The sequence below is a fragment of the Anabrus simplex genome, chromosome 7 (genome assembly GCF_040414725.1).
Source record: "Anabrus simplex isolate iqAnaSimp1 chromosome 7, ASM4041472v1, whole genome shotgun sequence".
Classification (NCBI taxonomy): Eukaryota; Metazoa; Arthropoda; class Insecta; order Orthoptera; family Tettigoniidae; genus Anabrus; species Anabrus simplex.
This window is the reverse complement of record NC_090271.1, coordinates 95418620-95440745: the sequence shown is the minus strand read 5'-3', so window position 1 is coordinate 95440745 and position 22126 is coordinate 95418620. Positions and strand designations below refer to the sequence as shown.

The 22126-nt window shown below is 36.1% G+C and overlaps 1 protein-coding gene across 1 annotated transcript in view; it reads left to right on the top strand.

The window, feature by feature from the left end:
- LOC136877292 (dynein axonemal heavy chain 5) overlaps positions 1-22126 on the top strand; it is a 363203-nt gene that overhangs the window by 329477 nt on the left and 11600 nt on the right. The window contains exon 12 of the mRNA XM_067151223.1: positions 14889-15035. Within this exon, the coding sequence (XP_067007324.1) occupies positions 14889-15035 (147 nt within the window). The remainder of the gene's footprint in view (positions 1-14888; positions 15036-22126) is intronic.

Below are 22126 nucleotides of genomic sequence, written 5' to 3'. Positions count from 1 at the left end.
TATGTATTCTTGCATTCAAAGCATGTGAGTTTATATATTCCCGAATCAAAAAATTTATCTTTTTCTGAGAGATTTATTGTATCATGGTTGAAAATACTATGTTTCATGTTGTTATTGGTGGAAAATGCAATTTTGAAATTTTTTCTCTTAAATAAATTTGTTATTACGTGTATGTTTGGATTATTATATGTGAACTTGATGTATTTTTCAGTTTTACTAGGTTCGATTGCTAATTTGGAATGCTGCTTCTCCGAAAATTTATTAATTATTTTATCAATCATGTTATTGTTGAAACCATTGAAGAGGGTTTGTTGTCCAGTTCTTTATTCCTTTCAGATTTGGCTGTAGAATATAAGAATCCTTTATATTATCAAATTCTAGTATATTTGAAAATGCTTGAGAAAGATCACGAAAAAAGAATTGGAATTTCTCCACCTACAGATAGCCTTACAACTTATTCCTCCTCAGTTGAAGCTATAGGTGGCAGCAAGGAGGTTCTTGACACACCTATATCCCCCGCTCCTCTACCTCCTCAGGTGCAAGAGCAAGGAAGAACGCATTATCAGTATTACACCAGACACAAGACTGTGAAAGAATGACAGAAGTTACTGTTCCAAAGGAAAGCAGGCTTAATAAGAATTGACAACTAGGAATTAGTTATATTTTTCATCTGCGTTAATAATAAGAACCACATTGTGATATTTGGTTTTATTCATTTCGACAATTACTTATAAACTGTATAATTTATAATTTATAAATTGACCTTTTTTTCATGAATTATTAAGAAAAGAATATTCATTTAGGACATATTCTCTTTGGAATATTGTACAAGTGTTTCCTTGATGACTGCTTTCAATTGTAGAAATAATTTATATTTTTCTCTTGAGTTTTTTGTTTGTTATAATGTTGTCAATCTTATGTTAATTTTAAGGACACTTCCTCTTAAGCATTACTTTGTCAATTTTTTATATTTTTCATCTAAACAGTGTTATGTGGCTCAAGATGTTGATAAAATAATACGAAACATGTACCACTTTTAACCATTAAATTGCCTTTAGCAATCATTGTATCGACTAGGTGGAAAATAATAAATACTTAATTGTGAATCTATTGAAGTGCGATACGGACCATGAAACTGATTTTATGTAAGATATATTACAAGCGATGGCAATTTCAAAACACTTTTCAAGAAAGGAAAGTAGACATAACATTATATGAATGTAAAGGGCTAATCCCTTATGACTAAATGAAATTAAAGAAAGGGACATGAAAAGATATTAACACAGAAAAGAAAGGGGGAGATTAAATAAACTTAATACAGAGGCACCGAAATCTACTATTCTCACCTAAAACACTTGCAGCAAGAAACATCGGTTTTCGGGATGTGAATTAAGACGCTGAACTACCGGTGGCAAATCCGAGCAAAGGTTATGACATCTTAATTACATATTTCTTTAAATAAAAGGAAAAGGGAATTGCCTCCGAAATTAAAAATGGGATGCTTAGCTGAACAGCTAAGTCATTTTGATGATTAAATGGCGAATGTGAATATCGAGGGTAAACTCCTACGTGAAAGAAAAATTTACATTTAAATTAGAATAAGTCCAGATAGCAAGAAGAAGCAGTGCTTACCCCGAGGTAGGTATCCCATGATGGGGCGGAAACTGAAGCACATCCGCCCTCTAGGCTGGTCACTTGCAAAAGACACTCAAGCAAGCTTCGCTCCCACAGAGGAACAAGAGGCCAGAAATGGTGCAACTCCCGGGGTGACCAATCAGGCAATCGAATTTACTCCCGACTTTCACATTCAACAATAATCACAATCACAATCAGCCAGTTCTATCAATAACTGATATGGCCTCTTGAAGTCTGGAACTTAGATATTTAGGAGTTTGCTCCTCTTCCAACGAACTTGAGCAATGTTTTGCCTATTAACTCTGGTGATTTCGCGGATGTTTTTGTCTCAGCGATCCGGTGGCCTTCCTCGTGGTCTCAGTTTATCTCCTGGGCTCCATTTGAGAACAACCTTGGTCCATCTGTCATCCCTTCTTTGAGCCAACATGTCCTGCCCATTGCCACTTAAAGGTAGAAATTCTCGTTATGATGTCAACGACATTTGTTACTGCTCTTATGTCATGGGCCCTCTTTCTCTCTCTTCTGGTAAACCCAAGCATAGACCTCCCCATTCCTCTCTGGGCAGTTCTTAGTTTCCGTTTAATGAACTCATTCATTGTCCAGGTCACACAGGCATAGGTCATGACAGGTAGAATGCATTGGTCATGAACTTGCTTCTTTAGGTTTACTGACATGTTGGATTTGAAGACGGTTGAATATTGTCCAAATGCCTGCCATCCTAACTTGATTCTTCGGAAAATTTATTGACATATCTCCTTTCATGTAGATTTGTTGGCCAAGGTAGATGTATTCACTAACATTTTCAATAGTTATTCCTTCTATCACTTCCTTTTTTTCTGAAGTTGCCCACTTGTTATGCATGATCTTTGTCTTGGACAGATTAATCTTGAGGCCTACTTGCTGACAAATAAGTACAAGATCGTGTACTTGTGATTGCAGTTCTTCCTTATCGTTAGCCAACAATACTGTATCGTCTGCAAATCTCAAGTGATTCAGCCTCCTCCCATTGATTCTGATGACTCAATTTTTCCGTTGAATTTTGGACATTGCCCTTTCTAAGACTGCAGAGAAGAGCTTTGGTGAGATGGGGTCACCTTGTTTTACACCACGCTGAATGTGAAAAACCTTCAGTTGTTTCACTGACACTAACAAAGGCAGAAGATGATTTGTATATGTCCTTAAGTATGTTGATGTAGACTGCTTCTAATCCCTGTTCAACTAATGCCAAAAGGATAGATGAGTGGCTAACAGAATCAAATGCCTTTTCGAAATCACCAAATTCTAAGCAGAGGGGCAGTTGGTATTCATTCATTCTCTACATTCTAGCTGATGCAAATTCAAGAAAATTGCTTGATGCAACATTAATTTTGCCACTAATGGCACGTGGCGGTATCTGTTTCAAAGTAAAATATTAAAGCTTGCAAATACCAGATACAACAAAAGTGAATAATAATTTTGTACAACCACCTTCCTTTCCAAAATAGTTATTCTTTGTAAGTCCAAAAACCTAATTCTTCCAAAACAAATATCTTATAGAAATAATTTTCAAAATGGTCATAATTTTTCCAGAACAATAAATAAATTTTTCAAAGTAATAGGTCCAATTCTCAAATGTCCAAAGTATTAGCTATGTTATATAACATAATTCATTTCTTTTAGAAAAATAGATGAGTTTAAATACAACAAAGAGATTTTGATGACTTCCCCCCAGCCGTCCCAATTTTGGTCACACTTTGAAACATAATTCTATTCGAAAAAGTATTGGTGAGTGAAAAATATACACTTAACTGTTTATCATGGTGCAGTGCTGAAAGTCTGGGCTGGCAGTCATAGGTTAGCTACAGCAAAGGGATGAGAGCGGTGTTGTCAGATGGCCTTTTCCTGATCGGCCACTGTGGTGCTTGGCGATGACCCTAAGTGGGGACATTGAACTGAACCTCTGACCTCAATACTGCACAATTTGTGGAAATAGTGGTAGGAGGAAGCAATTATTTTTCCACTGTAATAACTGCTTACTAAATGGTCATAGAATCTGTCCAAAATTCTCAATGTCTGACTTCAGAAAAATAAAGAAGGGTTCCCAGACATGGTTATGCTGGCAGTGGGAAATGACATCATTATCATGCTCATTTTTTACAATAACCAGTGATATGACCAGTGGCTTAGTGAATAATTATAAATGTAAATATGTAATTAATATCTATAACTTTTTGCCTTCAATGTGCACATCTTACAAAATTGTACAGAATGAAGTTGATATCTTCCTAGTCAATATTATAAAAATCTTGTAAGAAGTTCAACGGTCAATACAGATCTAACATGAGATTCATAGTCTGTAATTCAATGTGCACAGTATTATGTGACCTGGACGGCTACAAAATATTCACGCATTGCTTCAAAGCTTTGACCCAGCCATCTTCATGTATCAGTGAGATGTGGTTGTCCAGTAAAATTAATAACTCAGAAGTGTTTCGATATTGTTATGTAAGGACTGGTCCTACGGCTCTGCAGGAGGAGTGCTAATAATAACAGTAAAGTCAGAATGTCACCTGAATAGAGTTCATCACCTGGAGACAACAGATGTAACGTTGTGGGTAGAAGTGTCATGCAACGAATAAAAAATTCTGTTTTGGATCAATTTGTCACACCCCTAAATTGTCCCCAGAGATGAACAATGAACTAATCCTCTCCCTCAAGCATGTGCAATATATACAACAAAAATACAATGCCATTTATATTGTTGGTGATTTGAACTTAGAAATTATATGGTCCAGAAATGCTGTCCCTATTCCAAATAACTCCCTCGGCAGTAGATTCTTTTCTGCTTTTTTATGATTTATTCCCTCATCAGTTAATATTCAAAGCAATGCATATTATGCAAACGGCATGCTCCATTTATATTTTTTCCTAAGTAACATACCCCAATCCCTCCAATCCCTTAATATTATTCTTGGGTTTTGTGACCATCAGGCAATTCTTGCAACACTGACCCATACAATGCCATCCTTGAACTCTATACCAGAACAGCCTATAATTTTTCCCAAACAAACTGAAACGATCTACATACGTTACTATCAAACTGCTTCCCTGTTCTCACCCAAAATTCATGGGCAATATATAGACATTAACAAGATATGGCAAAACTGGAAGAAAATTTTCTTCCAATGCGTAGAAGAAACCACACCAATAGTAAATATAATCAGCAAACAGAAATCGCCATGGATCACCAAGGAGATAGTACAAGAGATTCGAAGAAGAGACCACCTGTTCCAAAATATGGTAAAGAAGATGGAATGCTGCTTCAGCCATAGCTCCTCCAAGGACACAGTAGGAGTGGATTTTGACAACAACAAAATTGTGGGGAGGCTATCTTCTTCTTCTTCTTCTTTCATGACCACATAGGATCACTTTAGTCAGTCCGTCATTCAGGTGTCTTTGAAGGGATTGTTTGGGCTTTGCAGTCCCCCCAGTACTTCTTTAGACGCTCCGATCTTCGTGTCCTTTCCTCAGTTGAAAATGTGCGTGTTGTTGGTTTGTTTTGTGTAAGGGTAGAGCGGAGGTTTGTATTCTTGAGTTTTGTATTCAATTTTATCTTATTTGTGGTGTCTTCTGTTGTAAGGCCTATTTCTTTCAGATCCTCTCTTACTGCTCTGATCCATTTACATCCTGTTGTGGTATTTTTTGAGACGAGATTGTGTTGTACTAGTTGTTTCAGAAGTCTCAAATCCTGCATCCTCAGGATATGTCCAAAGAATCCCAGTCTCCTCTTACGCATAGTATCTGTAATGGGTTCTAGCTCTTTGTACACGACTTTGTTAAGTATTAACCGCCACTGTCCATCTTTCTGATAATTTTCGTTGATGCAGGTTTTTCCAATCCTCCTTTCAATTTTCTGAAGTCTTGTCAGTCTTTGATTGTTTATTCAGGTAAAAGAGTGTTTCTGCTGCATATGTAGCTTCTGGTTTTATAACTGTGCTGTAGTGTTTTATTTTTGTATTTATTGATAGACATTTCTTTTTGTAGATATTCCATGTTAATTTCTGTGCTTTAGCTAATCTATTTGTTCTTATTTGGATTGAGATTTTTTCATTTAGGTTATGTGTTATTACTTCTCCAAGATATTTAAATTGAGTTACTATTTTGATTTTATTTCCATTTATGGTGACTTCTTTTAGCTGTGTTGGTTTTTGAGGCATAATTTCTGTTTTTTCAAATGACATTTTGAGGCCAATTTTATTTGTAATGTTTTGAAGTTCTGATATCTGGGTTTTTGCTTCTTTTATGTCCACTGTTAGTAATGCTAAATCGTCAGCAAAACCCAGGCAATTTGTTTTGATTTTTTGGCCAATCTTTATTTTGGGGGGACATTTCCTAAACCATTCCCTCATTACCATTCCTAGAGCACAGCTAAATAATAGTGGTGAGAGCCCATCTCCCTGCCGTAGTCCAGTTTTAATTTCATATGTCTCTGATGTTTCACCCCTAAACCTCACTTTTGATTTGGTGTTGGTGAGAGTCAATTTTATCATGTTTATTAATTTGGGGTGTCGTCCAAGGTGTCTTAAAATTTTAAACAGAGTTTCTCTATGGATGCAATCATAAGCTTTCTTGAAATCTACAAATGTTATCACCATATCTCTGTTTCTTCTCCATTATCAACTTAAGACTCATGATCTGATCAGGACAGCTCCTCCAGGGTCTGAAACCTCCTTGATATTCTCCTAGTTCTTTCTCAAGTTGTAAACTTATCCTATTAAGGATGATTATTGAAAAGATTTTGTATGTTATGTCTAGGAGCGAGATTCTCCTGTAGTTATTAGGGTCGGTTTTGTCTCCTTTTTTGTGCAGTGGATGAATGAGGGCTGCTGTCCAGTGTTATGGTAGTTCTTCTTTAATCCAGATAGAGACAAGTTGTTGATGGAGGGCAACTTTTGCTGATGTTCCTGCATATTTCCAGATTTCCGCAAAGGTCTGATCTTCTCCTGGTGCTTTGTATTTTTTTAATTTATTCAGTGCTTCGTAGACTTCCTTTATTGTGGGGGGATTGATGTTCTCTGGTGGTGTTTTTATCAGGGTGTTGTTGTCCAAATGAAGGAGTTCTGTAGGTTACTCACAATTTAAAATCTTGTTGAAATGTTTAGCCAGAATTTCTGCATTGTCTTTATTGTTATGGGCCAGCTTACCATCTTCATCCTTCATCAGTAGGGTCGGGGGTTCACATTTTTGGAGCTGCTTTCTGAAGGTTTTGTAGTAATCCCTTGATTGAGTTTTATTGAATTGTTCTTCAGTTAACTGCAGGGTGTCCTTATGATCTTGTCTTTTTATTCTTCTTAAGACTTGGGTAGTTTCTTTTCTCTGTTTTACTAGCTTTTGATAGGATATTCCTGTTTTTTTGGGACTGATGTAATAGCCATGCCTGATGTCTTTTCTCCACTATTTCATCACATTCACTGTTCCAACATTGGTGTTTTTTACGTGGTTTAATTGGAGCCAGGTCTTCTGCAATTTGTTTAAGGTTGTGTACTAAGTCTTCAAGTTTATCTGTGATTTTTTATTTTTTCAGTTGCTTTCTGGTAATTTTTGTTGTTGATTAACTGGGTAGGATCTACTTTTCTTTTAGTTTTAAGGGCTTGCTTTTGTTGTCTCCTCTGGGGAGTGAGTTTAATTTTAATTTTAACTACATAGTGATCTGAACCTGTGTCTATTCCTCGGAGGACTTTGACGTTATAGATCTCTTTGTGGTGGTATTTGTCCATGCAGATGTGATCCAGTTGCCATTCTCCTTTGGTGTAGTCAGGGTGTTTCCATATTTGGAATTTTTGAGGTTTCCTCTTAAAACATGTAGATTTTGAGATTAAATTATGGTTTCTACACAGGTCAACTAGTGTCTTTCTATTTTTATTTGTTTTCTTGTGTGCTGGCCATTTTCCAATGGTGTCACGCTATTTTCTTTCTCTGCCTAGTTGAGCGTTGAAGTTGCCTATTAATAATTTTATATGGTGTTTGGGGATGTTATCTATGGTCTGGTCCAATAGGTCCCAAAATTCTCCTGTTTCCTCCTGGTCTTTTGAGGAGTTGGTTTTATCATTAGTGGGAACATGGGCATTTATTATAGTATAGATTTTATTAGATGCCTTGAAGGTGAGCATTGAGAGTCATGGAGACTGTGATCTGAATTCATGAACTGAGTTTATTATTTTAAGGCTGACCAAAAATCCTGTTCCAAATTGTGGGACTGTTTTATTAATAACGAAGCAGCAATCAGCTTCAAGGTTCCTGAACTAACCGAATTCAAGAGACACTTTTAAATTTAAAACAAAGAGCAGCCACCTTGAAGTGAGTAAATAAAGAGAATACATATCAATATTCTGAACAGTGACAAAGGAAAGTTATTTTTTCAAAAACTTTTTATTAGAAGACAAGCGGAATATTTTAGCGATAAAAGTGCTAGAAACATTTTTTACAACATCTGTTCAAATGAATAGAAATAGTTTTTTTTAAATAGGCTAACTATAAGTAGATCCATTTCCCTCTCATTTCACTACCCCATTCAACCATCCACATTTTTTAAAATTTATTTTAATTTATTTTAAATTTACAAAGTATTTAAGAAAAACAAGGTACCTGATTGACACAGGTGTAGAATATATTGGAAGTGGAAAGTGTTTATAGAAGTTTTATTTGTAAACCTTGTTAAGTAGTACCTACTGTATTGTACATATTGTATTTGTAACTAGTAGGTTTTATTTCTATATTTACTGGAACTGTCCAGAAAGTTGTCACATGAATTTTAGAACAGGGTGTGTTGGCCTTTGTTAGTTATGTATTCTAGAAAGTATGTTCTAACTATTCTGGAATTGGAAGATTTTCAATCGTATGTATTCGAGAAAGTATTTAAACATCGCGACTGAAGTAAGTGTTGTAATTGGTCAATCCGGGCAAGCTCCTGTGTTTTGATTGGCTACTCCGAGGCCAGGGTCCCCTTTAAAAGGGGCTAGGCAGCATTTCGTGAAAGGTCTGAGGTCTTAAATCTCATAGCCGTCTTGGTCTTGCCCTGCCGAGCCTCCTGAAGTTTTGACATCGTGAATGTCTCCTCGGTACCAGCATGGCCTGCCTTGGGGTAAGCGCTGTTTCTTTCTGTCCGGTTTTAAGTTCCATTTAGTTTTCGTTAGTCTATCACAGGAGTTTACCCTAATCGCCAATCTTTGATCACATGTGAAAAACAAATTTCAATTTCGCTCTAAAATGTAATAGTATTGTATGCTTCCCCTTACCTTCAATATTGTATTTGTGGAATTTGATTTGTACTGAGATGCACTTGCTTAACTTTTGAACTTAAGGCAAAGCTCTTGTTTAGGAATATCTATACGGTAGTTTGTCTAAGAACATGCATATGATGTGTAGTGTGTATCTAGATTTTGTGTACAGTTGAATTTGTTTCGGAATTTGTACTGCCGATTTGGTAAATAATATTTTGAAAACCAGAGATCATTGCTGGCCTTTCTGAAACCACAACCTTCGCCTCTCCATGGCCCTTCGTAAGGTTTCCCAGTAACCTTTCCACATTCCTGGTTTATTATCATCAAGTTGCCCCTACTGATTTTTACGAGTGTTGTTATCGGCGGAGTGCCACGTAGTTCATCAGATGTTTTATTGTGTGTGTAGTGTCTTAGGTACCATATAATTGAACTTATTTTCCCCTCTTTACTGTATTTGTGTGGCCGCTGAAGTAACGGTTACACTGTTTAAGATCTTATTAAAAAGATAAATACTTAGTGAATTCACCTAAGCAATGTAAAACAGCCGAGGATGTTATAAACAGGAACAAAATATGTACTGTATATGATTAATTGATTTGCTTAAATGCAAATATAAGTATCAAAAAGGTGGAAGGTTTCTTTTAATTGTTATTAAGTCTTTGTAAATAGGATTTGATACAGGAAATGAAGCTGATTTCTTGCAAGGACTTGAGAAGATACAAGAAAGCATGTTGTGTCATACTTTTCTATAAGCCTGGCCAGGCAATGTATATAAAGGACTGTCTTAAGTTGAGTTGAGTGGTTAGTGAAAGTCGCTAGTCGAGTCAAGTATGTGAACTCATGTTGTGATTTTGTTGTGTTGGTAGATGGTTGACATGCTAATGTGCCAGTTCAGTTCAAGACGGTGGTTCATTAATGTGTGTGTGTAATGTGCATATAATTTGTAAATAAAACAGTGTACACAATTGACTGCATCTTGTGTGTGCATCTTTGTGAATGATAAAATGCCTGTAGCCAATACAGAAAAAGAGCTTTTTCCAATGAAAAAAATACTTAGAAAAAATTAAAGATGCTTAATTCTAAAAGTAAATGCATGACATATCAAGGTAAGCCACCTCTAAGAACAAAAATAGTTGAACACTTTAATCATTTGAGATTTGAATTAAGCTTTGACAGAGATAACAGTTATCATCATCGGTTTACGGTCCTAAGACTGATCAGTTAAAACATTTACCAATTTTCCTCTCATCTGCTGCTTCCTTCATTGAAACATAATTATGTGCCTGCATGACAATTAGAATTTGTTTAAAGAAGGTATTTCTAGGTCTTTCTCATGGATGTTTTCCTTCTGTAAAGCTTTCTACCACAGTTCTCATTAAATTTGAATGGTGCATTGTGTGACCCCATCATGCAAGACGATGGTTACTGTAGTGATTGTAAAATATTTGTTTGGACTTAAAAGATACAGTGATTGTAAAATATTTATTTGGACTCAGAGGATATAGTGATTCTTGTATGTTCATGTGTTTATTTGTTGCTTTGTCTTTTTTTATATACTTCTTCAAAATTATTTGTTATTATATATATGTTATATATGTTATATGTTATTAGGTCTTAGGAACGATAAAGGTAAGATGAAAAACTTGTGCAACATACTGTGGTGCACATGTCAGATCGGGTAGGATGCTTCGAGGAGTTTCCAGTTGCATCAGTTGGGAAATTCCTCGATGCTATACACTTTATTTTGTCAGCAATTTTTTGTTGGGCTGTCATTGGCCATAAGACTATTTGCTATTGGCGAACACAAGATATGCGGGGCGCTCGCTGGTTGTTTCGCGATTTCACCATTTCCGGCAGCGGGACTCTTGGTGAGAGCCAAGCGCATCCAAGCCGTCTTGTTGGTTTGACCATTGACAGGAGAGGTTGCCTCTTCCAGGTGACAGGTCTCTTGGCCCCCCTATAAGGTAAGCGCTTGGCTTTTTCAGTTTTCTGGTAGTAATCTTCAAATGTAGTGTTCAGTTTAATTTCTCTTTAACGGCAGAGCATACCCGCTTTTCTCTCAGTCACCAAATTAAAATTAAAATAACTTAGCATTTGCAGCGAGTGATATCATGTTTGTTAAGAGGCAGTTCTCTTTTCCTTTTGTTTTCTTAAATTGTGTTAAAATGTAAAATGTTGAATTCCTTTTTTGGTTGTAAATGTAAATCATAAATTTTGCCTCTCGGGGCTGTCTCTCGTAAATCCGCTTCATCTTAGGATATTCTCATTTAGGACGAGCACCTTTTTCAGAAGTGTTTTTGATAAGGCTGCCTCCTAAAAGGACTCTATACTAAGATAATTTTTTAAAATGTTGAGTTTTCCTTTATTTCCTTGTGTGTGTATATTCTTTCTTGCAATGTAAGTAACTTAATATTTGTGCCGTGAAATTTACACATGCAGTGTGATGTTCCTTCTTGAAATAATGTAAATTAGCATCATAGAAGTTTGTACATCCAGGGTACTCGATTATTATTATTATTATTATTATTATTATTATTATTATTATTATTATTATTATTATTATTATTATTTTCTTTTTTTTTTTTTTTCGGGAGTCCCTTGTGTAATGTTATTTTGGTCACATCTGCAGATTATGTTATTTCTATGATCAGTGTAATCCCTCATCACTGTTATTATTATTTTGCGATTTCCTAGTGTAATATTATTTTGGTCACCTTTGCAAATTATGTTATTTCTATCAATATTATTAATTAAGTAAATTGTATTTTAAACTGAATCACCATTCATTTCGCTTCATCAGTACTGCCAATAGCTTTTCACCGCCTGGATATGGTCCCACCGCTTTCCTCTATCCTTTCCTTAGCTGTCATGTTGCTCAACCTGATCATTACTGTGTGTTGTTCTCTTGTGCAAAACGTGTATTTGTTTTCTATATTTCTGATTGCGTCCAAACAATTTAGTCTGCCTTAATTATTATTATTATTATTATTATTATTATTATTATTATTATTATTATTATTATTATTATTATTATTATTATTATTATTATTATTATTATTATCTTCTTCATCATCATCATCATCATCTTGTTCATTTGTGTTTTTGTGTAATGAAAGAAGTTACATAATGGTAACAAAGCGTGGTTGCTGAAGAAGGGAAGTTGATGGTGATTATAACCTAAAATTTAATTAAAGTATTATCTCGTAGTGCTGTTTGGTCAACATGTCTTGTGCTATCCCTGTCCCTTTCCATTTGAGGAAGGAGGAATTAGTTTACGCACTTTGTATTCGTAAATTGAATTTGACAGGAAGGGTTAGAGATGACGCGAGCTTGTTAAAACAATCACTTAATGTACCAATATCCATCCCCGAGTTATCGACAGACGAAGTGTGCGCATCTTTGACAATCGTTAGAGATAAAATGACTGAATTTAATGCTATTATTTTGTCTTTTTGTTCCTCTGAACCATCTACTGCTCAATTAATGCATGTGAAAGCCTAAGTGCAGCCGTTTCCTACCTGACAACAGAATGTGCCTAGTTGAGGGGCACTTTCTATGTTTTGGTGACCATTGTCCCATACCAGATATCCAGATAACACTGATGCATATCTATCAGACAATTCTTGATGTGCCTATTGATGGGGCACATCATATGCTTTGGACTTGTCAACCGACACCGCAACACAGCAGCCAGATGTCCTAATAATGCCAGTAGTGCTAGACTGTGCTCTATTTTGCTATTTCGTTGGTTTAAAGTATGGATGAACCGCACAACTATTTGCTTGAGAACCCAGTTTGAATTGAATTAATGTGGAGGCTGGTGACATCGGCCGAGTCGTCAGTCACATGGTAGCAAATCCTACCGTGTAAATAAAGAACAAACTGAAAATCCAGTGCAAGAAGATACCTTTGCTTTGTTTTCCACAGTGTTGTACTTTTTTCAGCAGACATCAAAGTGACACTAAATTTTATCAATAATATATTTTCCAACAGTGTTGTATTTCAGAAAGTGGACTGCTAAATGAAGTGTAATAAAATTAATTTTATCGAGCTATGCTCGAAGTTGAGGGCAGGGAGGATGTAGTGATTGTAAAATATTATTTGGACTCAGAGGATATAGTGATTCTTGTATGTTCATGTGTTTATTTGTTGCTTTGTCTTTTTTATATACTTCTTCAAAATTATTGGGGTATTATCAAAAATGTTATTAGGTCTTAGGAATGTTAAAGGTAAGATGAAAAACTTGTGCAACATACTGTGGTGCACATGTCAGATCGGGTAGGATGCTTCGAGGAGTTTCCGGTTGTGTCATTTGGGAAATTTCTCGATGCTATACGCTTTATTTTGTCAGCAATTTTTTGTGAAGCCCTCATTGGCCATAATAAGACTATTTGCTATTGGCGAACACAAGATATGCGGGGCGCTCGCTGGTTGTTTCGCGATTTCACCATTTCCGGCAGCGGGACTCTTGGTGAGAGCCAAGCGCATCCAAGCCGTCTTGTTGGTTTGACCATTGACAAGAGAGGTTGCCCCCTCGAGGTGATGGGTCTCTTGGCCCCCCTATAAGGTAAGCATCTGGTTTTTTCAGTTTTCTGGTAGTAATCTTCAAATGTAGTGTTCAGTTTAATTTCTCTTTAACGCCGGAGCTTACCCACTTCTCTCTCTGCCGCCAAATTTAAATTAAAATAACTTAGCATTTGCGGCGAGTCATATCATGTTTGTTAAGAGGCAGTTCCCTTCTCCTTTTGTTTTCTTGAATTGTGTTAAAATGTAAAATGTTCAATTCATTTTTTGGTTGTAAATGTAAATCATAAATTTTTCCCCTCGGAACTGTCTCTCATAGATCCGCTTCACCTTAGGATATTCTCATTTAGGAAGAGCACATTTTTCAGAAGTGTTTTTGATAAGGCTGCCTCCTAAAAGAGCTCTGTACTAAGATAATTTTTAAAATGTTGAGTTTTCCGTTCTTTCCTTGTGTGTGTATATTCTTTCTTGCAATGTAAGTAACTTAATATTTGTGCCGTGAAATTTACACATTCAGTGTGATGTTCCTTCTTGAAATAATAGAAATTAGCATCATAGAAATTTGTTCATCCAGGGTAATCTATTATTATTATTATTATTATTATTATTATTATTATTATTATTATTATTATTATTATTTTGCGAGTCCCTTGTGTAATGTTATTTTGGTCACATCTGCAGATTATGTTATTTCTACAATCGGTGTAATCTCTCATCATTGTTATTATTATTTTGCGATTTCCTAGTGTAATATTATTTTGGTCACCTTTGCAAATTATGTTATTTCCATCAATATTATGAATTAAGTAAACTGTATTTTAAACTGAATCACCATTGATTTCACTTCATCAGTACTGCCAATACCTTTTCACTGCCTGGGTATGGTCCCACCACTTTCCACTATCCTTTCCTTAGCCGTCATGTTGCTCAACCTGATCATTACTGTTTGTTGTTCTCTTGTGCAAAACGTGCGTTTGTTTTTTATATTTTGATAACGTCTAAACATTTTTAGTCTGCCGTAATTATTATTATTATTATTATTATTGTTATCATCTTGTTCATTTGTGTTTGTGTGTAACGAAAGAGGTTACAGTTACGGATGGTGCAAAAGATTGATTCTGGTGGTTCACAGTGTCTAGGACTCTGGTGTATAACATCTTATCTTTCCACATCCCATTTATCATCCTGCAACAGCACCACATCTCAAAGGCTTCAAAATGGTTCGTTTCATGTTTATTTAGTGTCCACATTTTGCAGGCATACAGTAGCCACATAAAATTATACCAGTATCACACAGTGTGAAAGAATGCAATAAATTGAACATCACCCTTTCACCACCTGACAATAGAGTATAAGTTCTGAAATGTGTTGTGGAACACAACTTAATAATAATTGTGACTATAACAGTATTAATTATTTCATAACGAATAAGAGGAAAGTTTTTACGTGTATGGATATTTTTCTTCCCAGGTCTGTGTTGGACTTCACAGGAAATATGCAGATTGCTTTCATCAGATGAAAGATGCTGACAAAGAATTTCCTGGAGCAGCACCCGTGGATTGTTCTGAAGTATATATCTTTGGAAAACTTGGGGCATTTCAAACTCGCCTTGAAAGAGTAAGTTAAATGCTTCAAACACATCATCATGATCATCATCATCATAGTCATCATTGTCATTGTCATCATTATTATAAGGAAAAATGTAGATTACATTGAAATATATTAGTGAATTTTCAGGTGGAAGGAAAGTGTACAAAACTTACCCCCACTATCCTGCTTTCTAATGTAATTCAATGACAAAGGAAATATGTCAGTGTGTGCATTTTATATTCTTGTACTGTCATGCTCATGCTGTTTTCTCTTTTAATTATCTGTTCTCTTTCTTTCTCTTTTTGATAGAAAATTGAGATGATGTTTCTGTTATTACTGTGGCAGGTTCTTAGAGTCCTTGATAATAAAATTGCTACACAGAGAAGTACTGTGTTTTACTATTCACTAAGTTTATTGAACTACTATTTACAGTTAATGTAACCTCGTCACAGGTTACATTAAATTAAGATAATACATAATTATAAAATAATAATGAGAATGGAGCGAAAGAGATAAAAAATATCGTAAGGTTTGGGGATGCAAGTTGCTAGAAGTGAAAACAAACAGGTAAACCAACATGACAACTAATGAAGTACGTGGGAAGGTGGCTAGGACCCCCAAGAGGGTGAATGGTTACTTGTCGTTGTAGGGAAGGAAAAGAGGGTGGGGGTCACCTTTTAAAATCAAAATTTTAGCAACAAAATAAAGATCAGAATGACATGAAAACCTAAAAAATTATGACAAATTAAAAAGATTTACACTGTAAGTAAGTTGGCTAAGTAAATACATTTTCAATGAATGTAAGTTGGCTGGCATGTGTTACCAGCAAAAGTAATTCAAAATACATATTAAACAAAACAAAATTAGACTAGAAACAGGAGCAATTACAACCACCAAAGAAATGCAATTAATTCAAAAGAAATTAAAGTGGCTTACAAGATTGTGTACTACATTATTAAATTAAAATTGTAATGATAAAGCTTGATGCAGGGGCTAAGTTAAATTGCTCCCATACCAAAAAAACTTCTGGCATAGAGCAGATAATAATTTAGCATACATCGGGGGACACTGAACTATGGGAGGCAATTCTGGAGGAAAATTAAGATTAATATGTCAAGTACACAGTTTATAAAACAAAGAGAAAAGGGGGAATTGCCTCCAAAACCAAAGAATAATGACTAGCTGTACAGCTAAGTCATTTCGAAGAACATATTGGTGAATGCTGATGTCTGGGGTAAACTCCTAAAAGGAAAAGGTTACACTGAATTTAAATTAAGTTAAGAACAAGAACATAGCGCTTACCCCAAGGGCTGGCATCCCAAGCGGGATGAAAGCAGATGTGCGGCTGCCTGCAAGGGTGGTCAGAAATCAAAGATGCGGACAGTTTGCCTCGCTCTCACGAGGAGCCCAAAACCAGAAATCGTTTGATCACAGGTGACCAATCGCATTACTCCTGACACCCACATTCACCAATTAGAAACATTCTCATTCTGACTTATCAGAAAGCTTTGAGAGAATATTCTTTCTAATGAACCAGAAAAATACAGGAAACAACTGGAAAAATACTCCTAAAAATGGCACGTGGCAGTACACCCTGCCTCACAAGTTCAAGTTTTAAACCACAATTACACAATACATTCTATAAAATTTAAAATTTTGCATCAAGATCTTCAGAAAAATTAATCCTTAAATGTTCATGATTTTCTAAAACAAATATCATTAACCACCAAAATTTTTTTCAATGTAGATATTCTTCATAATGTTCAGTGTTTTTTATAGGCCTAAAAACATCATTATAATTAAGATTTTTCAATCAACATGAATTTGAAACAAATAAAACTTTATACAGATAATTTTTAAACATTTCCTGGGAATGTTTATTGCACACGGCAGTCCCAACGTTTGTCACATCCTCCCCTTCTCTAAAATTGAACCGAGGCTCAATAAAAAAAAACTTCACACCACACTTCTGTCTTGACACTGTCCTCAACAGGAACATCCATAGTGCATCGAAGTAGTTGCTGTTTGACCTCTGGTCTCGCTGCTTTAGGAAATGGCTAATGCCGGCCAACTACCAGCCTACTCCCATATATGTTCAGTCCAACCATTGCGATGGAAACCTTTGGGCCATCTCACCTATCTAGTGACTGACTTAATCAAGCTGTAAAGTGTGGTGCAGTATAGCACTACTGCTGCCACCAGGAACGATTGGCCATTCGATCCAGTATCGGCTGGTAACCACCAAAAATCAATGTGCCCTCCACTCAGACGCGGTAGGTTCTCTGTCAGATGGACCCAGTTATCGCTGCCACTGTAAAATAAACAAATCTGCAGCTGAAAGAATAATATTTGATGCAACTCCATCGCCTGACCATTCTGAAGAGCTTGAAGGAAACTGAAGACAACTGAAGATTTTAAAGGGTGGTTTTCTATTTTAATTTAAACTAATGTTCACCTAGACTCACCCAACTGGTGGCTCCACACAACTACATGGGGAGATCCACTCCCACACTATGAACTTGGGATATCAGACTCCCAGGGCAAGCACTATTAAATAATTTTGAAAAACAAGAGAAAAGATAAAAATGCAAAAGCTATAGTAGTTTACCCCAATCCGGAAAATTTACAGATAAATCCCTAGTTATGAACGTGAATGCAAATCTTACGTAATCTTTACACAAAATTCATTACTCTTAAAAGAAACAAATACCCAAGGAGGATACCTTTATATAGTCATAAATGACCATTCCTATTCCTAAATTACCAAAATAACTTATGATTAAGATACAGGGATAATACATATGTGCTGGCCAGCATTAAGATTCTGCAATTTCTTACAACTAATACATTTCTTATAACTAAAACTTAAATGGTTACTAAAGTATCATTTCATAACAAAGGTATTTTAATTTGCGACAAATACACTCTACTAATCCTCTTCCTTTCAGGATCACTTACCAATAGTGGTACTGGCGTTAGAAATCTTAAAATTGTGCAGGGACCTTGAAATCTGGGGGCTAACTTGCTAATAACATGGTCCGCAGCACTACTGACAGGATGATCTTAACAAATACCTGATCACCCACAGGCAGATTGTGCGATCTTCGCCCGTGATTGTAGTTATGTTAAACTTCAGCGCAATCAACCTTCAAATTTTTGCGCGCATGATGCCAAATAGCACAGATCGTTTCTGGATTGGTGACGTCAGGAAGAAGATCGTTAATGGACCATAGATTTGAAAGTGGAGATTTAGGCATAAAAGCTAGCATTAATGAAGCAGGAGTTTGCTTATGACTTTCATGGACAGCAGTATTGAAAGCAAATGACAACCAATTAAGCGATGAATCCCACTTATTGTGGTCAGCAAAGTGGTAGGCAATAAGAGCAGATCTAAGATTCTGATTTCCTCTTTCAGCATAATTTGGTCTTGGATAATACAGGGTAGCAGTTAAATGAGAAATAGATAAATCAAAACAGAAATTATGTATCTGCACAGAGGTAAAAGCTCTGGCATTGTCACTCACTAAAAATTGACAGGGTCCAAAGGAAGCAAAGATCTATTTCAAACAAGAAATCTTAGTGTTAGCAATAGTCATATGAGTTGGGAACATCCACGTAAAATGCAAGAATGCATCGACACACACAAGTATGAAACGGAGACCGGTCCATGACTATAAGTAAACTCTTTCAAGATTAAAATTATTGTGTCCACCTTTTCAATACAAATATATATTTTTAGTGGTTAAATTCTACATGAATGAAACACACCAGTTAGGGACATGTTTCGCCCTAGTTATGGGCATCTTCAGCCTATATTAATCCTAAGGTCAAGAATTAAAAATATAAACATTGGAACTTATAGTAAACTAACTTAATACTAAATACAATTGTCTTATGCTATTTACAGAGTTTACAATATATACAGTATGTACAATAAGTGCATTAACCTTGCCAGAATTTATGAACAATGAATTACATTTTTACAATGACCAGACCTCCAATTGCAGATTGGATTGATCACAACTTGAATTGGGGCTTCTCAATAGTACTGACTAGAATTTATCACTGCGTGAGTTGGGGTTTCTTCAGCTGTTATAGTCCCCTGAGCCATAAGAATTTTTACAACACCGGATTCTTGGATAAAATCATTAATATTCAATTTATAGTCCACATGTAGTTGGAAATGAAATCCATTCAAACGAAGACAACATTTGGGCCAAAAATAAATGAAATTTATATAATTGTAAATTTAAGAGGGCTTTCTTTTTTACGTTGCTTTAATTACATTTCTTATCCAAATCTTGTTGACCTTATTCTGAATTCTATTCATATTATGAACAATGAAATTTGAATTAACTTATTTTATAATGATTAGAATTCCAATTGTGGATTGGATTGGTCAAGCATGAATAGGGGTTTCTCAAAATGTATTGACTAGAATTTATCACTGCGTGAGTTGGGGTTTCATCAGCAGATATGGTCGCTTGAGTGGTAAGAAATTTTAACAATGCCGGAACCTTGGTTCAAGTCGTTCCTGTTAGGGTTTGAAACAGTTTGAATATTCCTTTAGAAAGAAGCATGGTTATGTTATAAGGTTGAAGCGTGTAAGTAGGATACATATTGTTGATTTCAATCATTGTTTATCGGAATAAAAATATTCCGTCATTCTTGTGGATAAACTTCCCATTGGTGCATATTCAATCTGGGAGGAATATGATTTGTCTGTAACTGGATAAGAGAAAAAACGGGGAACCCAATACGGTAATAAAGTAGAGTGTTTATCGTATGAACTTACTTGTCTTGTCGACGTTAGCTGGGATCCATTGTTCCGGTTGTGTCTAAATGGCTAAGCTTGCTTCTAGTGTAGTATCGATGCTGAAGCGGAGGGGTGGAGCCTGGTGGGGAAGGGGGTGTGATATTCAAATTGTGCGTCTGCATTGTTGCTTGAGAGGCGTTACTTGAATTGGATTGGGTGGGCCTGGCAATAGGTGTGGCTATTGGAGCGCATGCGTTCTGTGATTTAAACATACTGGGAACTTTATTCTGATTTACGGTCTGGATTAACCTTGGAGTTGTTTCATATAATGAATTTTTGTTATCGATGGCATCGTTAAGATTATTATTTTTGTTATAAGGTTGGTCCAAATAAATGTACAAGTTTTCTGTTTCGTTCAATAATTTCCCTTTGCTTAGGTTTTTAATGACCATCAAATTATTTTCTATAGAGGTGAACTTATGGCCTGTTTCAGTCATATGCTGGCTCATGGCCGAATACTTATTATGCTTGGAAGCATTGTAATGTTCCAGATACCTCGTGTAAAAGCTCCTCCCAGTTTGTTCAAAATATGTGAACCCACATTGGGCACATTTTAACCTATAAACACCTGACCCTGAGTAAATGTTGTTGTTATTATTGAAAGGCTATCATTTCCCAGACTTCACATTTAGCTAACAAAGTACGTTCTCTTTCAACCAATGCTGTAGGAAGGCAAATAAAATTGCCAGAAATCAGGCTCCCTACATTTGACGGTACTTTAACAACTTGGCTTCACTTCAGGGACACCTTTCAGAACCTGATAGTTAATAACAATGATCTGTCAAATGTTGACAAGTTTCATTATATGTTATCCTCGCTTAAAGGAGAAGCCAAGGATGCTATTAGGAATATTGGCATTTCAGACTCCAATTTTACTGTAGCTTATGACCTTCTCGTGAGCAGGTATCACTCGCCAAAATTAATAGCTGCTGAATATATTAAACAGATCCTAGAATCACCAGGTAAAATATGTTCAACCGAAACAGAGATACGCCAACTCGTAAATAAATTCTGAGGTAGCATTGATGCGCTGAACGCACTAGATACTAAGATAAGCACGCTACATCTTCTCCTAAACGAGCTCTTACTATTGCGAGTGGATAAGAAATTGAGACTAGAATTCAGAAATAAACATTCTCATCTCGAAGCTGTAGAGTTTAAAGAACTTGTTAAGTTCTTGGAGAGACGTTGTCAGACATTGCAACTTTGTGCCTCCAAACCCTCTCCCAGTCTATCGCAAAACCATCAGACAAGTTCAAGGTCAAAAATCGCAGCTCAACAGTCGTACATTACAACGTCAAGACAATGTTGCATCTGTTCAGATGAACATCAGCTTTATAGGTGCCCAGATTTTCTTAAATTAGATTGTGATGAAAGGTTCAAAGTAGTAAAGGATAAAAATCTATGCAGCAATTGCCTGAGCTCATCCCACACTTGGAAGGCATGTACATCAAAAACATCATGTAGATTATGTAACAAATATCACCACACCTTGTTGCATCATGAGACTGACCATATATCATCTCCTGCAAATCAAAACAACAAACCACAACAATCATCTTATCATTCTCTAAGAAGCACATCCAAGAATCAGATACTTCTGAGTACGCCTTTAGTAAAGATCAAGGACGGTCAGGGAAGATTCCATTTAGTTCGTGCCATACTCGACAATGGTTCTCAGAGTAACTTTATATCTGAACACATGGTGCAACAACTGAGACTGAAAAAGAAAAAGACCAGCGCCATGACACTGCAAGCTTTTGGTGAACTCACATCCCAAGCAAACACAGCAGTGAATATTGAGGTTCACTCAACAATCAACGATTATCACTTCAACATGGAATGTATTGTTCTTCCCAGAATAACTGGCAATATACCTGTCTCACATATCAATTGCAAGGACTGGAACATTCCACAAGACATCACTCTCGCTGATCCTGACTTTCACATCCCTCAGGCTACCAATTTACTGATTGGCGCACAGTTTTTCTTACAGCTCCTGAAACCCGGAAGAAAAAGCCGACAAGGGTACCCATGCCTACAGAACACACAGCTAGGATATTCACAACTCAATCGAGGGAAGAGGAGACACCAACAAAGTCGCTTTTTATCAGGTCTGACCTCAACTTAGAAATACAAATTCAGAAGTTCTGGAGCCTCGAGGAAGTGAACCATGTTACACACTCACCTGAAGAGAAGGAATGTGAAGCCCATTTCAAGGGCACCACAAGAAGAGATGAAACTGGGAGATTCATCGTAGAGCTACCCCTTAAGGGAGAGTTGAAACTTGGAAACTCAATGC